This window comes from Trichoplax adhaerens, genomic scaffold, assembly GCF_000150275.1.
Source record: "Trichoplax adhaerens TRIADscaffold_11 genomic scaffold, whole genome shotgun sequence".
NCBI classification, from domain to species: Eukaryota; Metazoa; Placozoa; class Uniplacotomia; order Trichoplacea; family Trichoplacidae; genus Trichoplax; species Trichoplax adhaerens.
In genome coordinates, this window is record NW_002060953.1 from 863,633 (window position 1) to 870,943 (window position 7,311).

The following is a 7,311-nucleotide window of genomic DNA, read 5'->3' on the forward strand; positions in this document are numbered from 1 at the left end:
AATTTTGTCAGTATCGTGAAGTACGCCGACAGCAATGTTATAGAGAGTGCAATTCAGAAACAACAGAGACTAAAATAGCGCAATATGGTAATGTTGATACTTTGCAATGTTAATATTGATGGTCTAATACAAATCAGTACTGAAAATCTGTTGAAGCCATGGATATTGTGTCTTCTACACTGTACAGTATGGCGAATTTAGGAGAGAGACTAGCTATTCAAACAATCTGGATGCTACTTTTGTCCTAGTTTCCCCTGTCAACATCATCCAATTTGCCGTCCATCTTCATCCGTACGTCCAATTTGTGCTAAGTTCTGTTTCAAAACAGAACCTTCTGTTTCATTCTGCTTAGCCCACTCAAATCTATCGTTGCTAATATTCGATATCTATTGATTTTTCCATGTTCTTACTAACTCTAAAAAGATTAAATATCCAGTCTTTGGGAATTATTACTGTGTCATGATGCAACAATTGGATAATAATCGCCTAAAAAATGACATACGAATCTTTTATTACCATGATACAAAGATTACCATAATTTGTTTATGATACTCCCTAGTGGTAGACTAATTTTAAATTTCACAGTTGGAGATATTTCATGTACTATATGTTTTCTCTACTATTGTGATCCGCTGATGATGAAAAATTTCTCCAACGGAATCATTTGTATAACCTATTCTATTTGTCAAGGATATCGACAATGGCTTCTATTATACTATCATCATTTAAACATATCATTCAAATTATTCTGTCAATATGAGACCATGGCCGTTCATTGTAGCTTTAAATTACGTCATGTTATTCTATTCCTACCGATAGCTGTTATAAAAAGCAAGAAAAAATTGTTAGAGGTTTAGTTAAGTGTAAGCAACCGTGCTGTTAACAAGGTTGTTGTAGATCGAAAATTTGGCTCATATTCAAGAGTTGGTGTAGTTTTATGCGACCATTGTGGCATATCTTGTTAGAATAAGATCAGTTGTACTTTTGAAAATAACGCTTTTTAACCGGAATGTAATCATTTTTCATAGACTATTCCATTTCATAACATTGGAACGATATAAATCTCTGCATTGACAACTTTTTACAACTGAGATCGAATTTAAAAAGTGTCGACGATGACTATGAATAGAGATACCAACTACATGAAAACAATTTTGATGATCAATCTATTAGTTTTTTCAACAGTGGAAGGCAAAACAGTTACCCAAACTGTGTCAGAATTTTCCTGTCCAACCAATTGTCGCTGTCACAAGAGGCAAATTTTCTGCAAAACCATTGCAGATGTTTCTCTTAAATCAATTGGAAACGATGTTCAAACACTGTAAGTTAGAATAATATTCCTAATTTGACTTCAATAAAATATCGTTTATTATGTATGGATGGATTGATTTTCACCCAATTTATTATTTTGCTATTGGTCTACATCACGGTATCTGTAGTTTACGGAAATCAATCGGTCACCGATTTGATTTGGTGTTAAACATTTTTTGTTGTACCTAAAATTTCCTATAGTACCGTACAAGTGCTGTACAATTGCAGCTGTCTAATTTAATAGAAATACGTCGGAAAATTTTCGTGAAAGAAATTGTTTCAGCAATGCGATGACTGTTATTAAAGTCACCATTACCACTAGGATATATCTTATTTCAAATGTATCTAGATGCCTAGAATACATGCGTAATTCAGTTCTAGAACAACCACAAGATAGCTTATTAGAGTGTAGGAAATCGTTAAGTGATATGTGAAAGTGTCAGATTGACAGTGTATGTGCGAGATTTGTAGATTAAGCGGAATGACAAGATTGCGTTAAGCACCTATCTACGTTCAATAATAATATTATAATTAAAGTAAATATTGTAGCTTTGATTAGGATAGTCTATTAAGGCAGTTAGACACCAAGGGTTATACAAGTAATTTGATGCTAGATTAATAAGAAATTATGGATCTAAATAGTGGCTTGGTCTTGTTCCTAGTTGAACAAGTAGTTTCGAAATTGTCGTATTTGATCATTCTGATTTTAGATACTTTATCACACTGGTCTACGTTGATCTTTTTCGTGTCTCAGATGTTTCCACTCAAGTTCTATGGCGGCAAAGTTTATTGACTTAAATGCTTATAGTAAACATTTTTATCAGACCGTTGAGTTGAGCTGGTATTATGCTCTTAAAAGTAAAAAGAAATTATTCGTTGTTTACTATGGTGAGGGAATGTAGAAATGAGTCATCAGGGAACATTTTATCCCCAATTTTAGATAAAGTAACTAGCAAGAAGGATAATAGGGAAGTATAGTTTACAGGATTTCATATTTTTAAAATAATTCAGTTTACAAAAGTTCCTACGTCATTGGAAAATACTTTAAGTTAAACGTAAAAGATGATATACCCTTCAAGTTGAATAAACAAAACATATCGCAAAAGAACGTCATGAAATAGACTTTTTAGCGGTATTATAAACCTTCGAGTCGCTATCTCGGCTTATAAATTATCTTAATTGCAACTTATTATGTACAATAAATGCTATAAGAAATATAATCTTTTCAATAACTTGACTCGTGTCTTTACTAATACCATTGATCATTTATTGAAGTGCTATCCGACAAGAAATTTTATGCACCAACGAAAAAGTGATAGCATTGCTAAAGCAGGCTGCAAAGGTTTCCACTAAATTAGCTATCGAATGCCGTGATTCCAAAACTTCAGTTGGTAAAATGTTGATACTACATGTCAATAAATATGAACACCGCAACATGAATAGTCAAGGTAGAATACATTCATGTTCATTCTTTGTGAATCATTTAAAATTATGAATTTGTTCCATCGATTAATTGGTACTATAAATACACGCTCAACTAAACTACTGCTAATATGTAAATATGGTTTACTTGAATTTCATCTGCATTAATTTAAAATGTTGTGCAGATCGACTACACAGCTAGGTGATGATTGCTGCTTCATAGCCGCTGTATTTTACTTCTGTAGTAGTAATTGATGCTTATTATAGCGATAATGAATTAATTTAAATCTAGCTCTCGTATAATTTGAATTTTATAGTCCACATTTGCCTAGTACAGTCTATTTCTAATTATTGTTTTGGGTGAAAATCATTCGTTCCCTAATTCGCTATTGTCATGCATTAATTTGGCTTTAATATTTTAAAGTAAAACACTCTATCAGATGAACTTGGATTTACTTGTTTACGGTATTTGATATTCCGCAGACTTTGCCCAGATAAATTCAAGGATTAAAAGATCGCTTCATGATAAGTCAGGTAAGCAAAAAATTATCATTTTGCAATAACCTTAGCTACTTTGCAAAATTTATTAATGGATGCCGCAGAGTAAGTAAAATCATGGGCTACTAGATGGCACACCTAATAATCCATGGTAAAACTATCAGCAAACTCAATTAATTACAATAATTGCAAGCTAATACACGTTGCGACAGTAAAATGCTGCTTACTGTGTTTAAATAATGATTTAACTCAGATTCCATTGCTGCTATAATCCTTGTATAAAATCAATATTATCTTGGCGATGTTATCAACTTTTTGATGATCTATCTATTGATCATCTTTGTTGCGATATATCTTGTAAAGTTATAAAACTGTAGCTTCGGTTAATTCATTAGATTCGCGTCCGAATGCAAAGCCATTGCCCAAAGCTGATCGAAATTATAGCTCAAATAAAGCTCAACATTCAAGTCCTAAGACATTGGGAGATAATAGTAATAGTAGCTATTCTTCCAATATTCTATTTATCATCATTTTCTCAATATTCTCTGTCCTCTTAATTGGTATATTGACTTACTGTCGTTGGAAGATAAAAAGAGATTGTGTGGATAGTGGCCAAGAGGCTAATCCTTCATTGACAAGATCGAATGTAAATACCAGCACTTTCAGGCGTCAAGATCATGTTCCACCTCCCAGTTATGAAGCTACTAGTAAGTCTATACTGATTTTAAGTCCGCAATTACGCACAACAGAGGACAGTTGTTAATGTTATGTTCAATTTATTTGCATCTTTATGTCTGAGTAGACTTTACTTCTGTGATTTGTAATTAGAGCTTAATGCTATTTCTCTTTCTACTTGAGCTTATGCAGAGAAGGTTAATTTCATTTTCTCATAACATAAACAGGAAATTTATCTACTGGAGCTGCCGTAGATTGTGAACAAATTGACGGTTAGTTCCCTGATTTGTGTAGTATACTCTAAGATAAGTTATTTTTTCATCATTAATTTGGGATTGAGGCCTTTCAATAACGAGATAATGATCAATTTAAAGTATTTAAAATGAGAAATTTCTAAAATTTCATTTCTAGAACTTGCTATCGAGGCTGAACCTCCTGGCTATTCGAGTAAATATGACATTACTTTTATAGCCTTAGTAAAATTAAAGAAGCAATTGTAAGTAGTTAATGATATTGCTTTTTGTTTGAAATATCAGCTTCTGTTACTGGACGTGCTAACTCACCGTTGGGCGGAATAGAGTCCCAACAGCAATCGATTGATCAGGCTTGTATGATAAGAGAAAACTCAGCTCATCATATTATAGTAAATAGAGTGCAGGGTAAGAAATATTATTCTTTTTTATTCGTTTTTTTGGTGATAACTTGGGAATTAGTAAAATTGTAGTATTAACCATTTTCATCTTTTTGCATTTGACCAGAATGTGAAATTTTGCCGGATTATGATTCTCTGAATTGATAGCATTTAAGAAGTTGTAGTTCGGACTGATTCATGAAATTTGTGTTTCGATAAATGAACATTTGAGTACGAGTATTATACTAACAGACTTAAATCATACACTACTATATAATAATAATGTATAAAAAATTTATGTGCTTGCGGCACTGATTTTATTTCGTTTATGCAAACTGACAATTACGTATGGAAATTAATAATGGAAAATTTCTTATTAAAGTAGCTGAAATAATGTTAATTAATATCTATGTAGTCTGTTACTGACAATTGTACACTATTGATGAAGGAGCTTTTACATACTACATTAACTATCTGTTATTATAGCCTTGAAATCGAATCAATTTTTAATCTGGATTCTTAATCCATAGCCCCGAATTGTTCTATGCAGACACTTAAAGGTGAAACTAACTCTTAAGAGTTAGACCTAAATTCTTTAAATATTCAGATGAGCTGTATAAATTTCTAAGATTTCATTGGAAATGGAATAAAATATACGGTGTAATACCGATATAGTAAGTCAAATGAGATACGTGAAATTAAGACGTGTATTATAAGTGTAATATTAGTAGCATAAAAACTTATTTACTAATACTAGTCAACTTCTGCTACACTATAGCATAATTTTACATTTGCATGATCTATATTGTCTTATATAAATTCATTAAATTACTTAGTGGAATTCTATTCACACCCTATTTTAATTGTATAATAAGAAATGGCATAACATAGAAATAAATTTCCCTAATTCCTATTTCGCATTTATAATTAATTCTCTCCTGTTGCGCTTCGAGCAATATAAAATAAATTCTAATTATCTTTCTTGTAAGTTACAATAGTTCTACTAGGTACACAGTAAGCAATTATTCTTTATCTTTTATCTTTACGATAGCTATTCGAATAGTGAACGTCATTTACCTATGCTGTTGCCTAATACGACTTTTACTGATCCGTAGCATAATAAAATATTGCTTTTATCCTATTAATCTGGTATATTTCTTGCTTGGATAATGAGCTCTCAATATTCCATAACATTACGTAGTCGAATCATTAATTTATTGATATCATGATGCTGTATACTGCTAATACATCTTCTTTGTTTAACCTAAATAATTAAAAACATGGAAATATTGCACGGAGGTGATTTAGCTTTAGGCAGAATTTTATAAGTAGTACATTTGTTGTTTTACGACTGTATTTGCTTTTATGGACTGCTTCAAATCGAAATTTATGACTCGGAAATTAAGATTACTACAAGTAAAAAGTAAGAGTATTCTATTGGATTTATCATTCCCAATATCTACCTGCAATACGACTCTTAACACTGACAATGTCCTTATTACACAATTATCAAAGCAGCCACTGTTTACAAAATCTAAATTTTATACCGCCTACTGTAATAATTTTACCATTCCTTAGCAATTTTACGAATTACAGTTTAGGGACAGAGTTTATTTTTGCAAAAGAATTTTATTACTTTACATTAGTAATGACGCATTAACGTAACTGGATAAATAATGTTGATACGAAACGACTAAATTAAGGTAATCGTAACTTAAATTATTGTACTAAAGATATGCTGAGATTAGGATAATGACTAAGTAAGCAGTTTTTAGAGGTATCAATCGTTGAATATGGTAGTTTTTAATTGCATCATTGATATTTTTGATAGCTCCTGTTTATAGCCAACTCGACATGATGATAGTAGCTGATGTCAAATACTGTCATTAAAGATTGATATCTCAATAGTAAGATGTACGTCCGTCAACCGCGTGAAATATTATTTTTAGAATCGTCCCTTAGAGTAAGATTTATTAATATAATGTCTCCAGAATACAACAAAAAGCATAATCTCTTGTAAAATATTGATATTGTGCCTATATAATGGGAAGTATTGCTTTGTATGGAAAATTTTTAGTCGTAGTGGCGTTTTGAAAAGGTGAGGAATAGATTCTTTCATAATGACTTTAGAATCAAGATCTTATACTATGGGAATGGTAAAGTTATAATATCGAACTATTGAAGTAAAAACTACAGAAATTTCTTTATATACGAGTAGTCTGTAGCTCCGACAGTATTTTATAGAAATACATGATATTGAGCAAGCTAGATTCATTCCGGCAGAGAGGTATTCTAAATATTATTGATGATGTAGCCAACAAAATTGTAGATATTGGATACTGTGAATCATGTACGCAAGGTATTTATTTACTTGATCAATTGCCATGAGAGAATAGTTTAAATTGCAACCCAACTTCATCATCTATAATCACTGCAATAGTATATTACAGCAGCTACTTTCTTATACGACTATATCCCTAAACGAAGTATGCTACAAATAAAAGCGTTAACAATATCAAACCATAATCCTTTTACTCACCCGAAGCGATCTAAATCGCATTCAAATACATCTACTTTTAATACTAATTAGTAAACTTATCTAAGAGTACTGAATCACAAAATCCTTGATCAGTGAAATAATGCCTTAAAAGTATTTGTACTGCGGCTTTTTAACCTCAATCGATTGTTATTTGTTAATCAATAATTAATTTTTAAATAATCATATACCAGAAATTTGATTGTTTCATTATTTAAAATTCATAGCTTCAGAATTT

General features: G+C 31.3%; 1 protein-coding gene across 1 annotated transcript; it reads left to right on the forward strand.

Annotated features, from left to right (window-relative positions):
- Positions 1–1,115: 1,115 nt before the first annotated feature.
- TRIADDRAFT_59483 (uncharacterized protein) lies at positions 1,116–5,652 on the forward strand (the record flags this gene model as incomplete). The annotated part of the gene is made up of 8 exons (XM_002115458.1): positions 1,116–1,321; positions 2,587–2,759; positions 3,217–3,267; positions 3,627–3,938; positions 4,134–4,178; positions 4,443–4,565; positions 5,145–5,211; positions 5,589–5,652. 8 exons carry the CDS (start codon positions 1,116–1,118, stop codon positions 5,650–5,652), a joined length of 1,041 nt encoding a protein of 346 aa, XP_002115494.1.
- Positions 5,653–7,311: the final 1,659 nt, after the last annotated feature.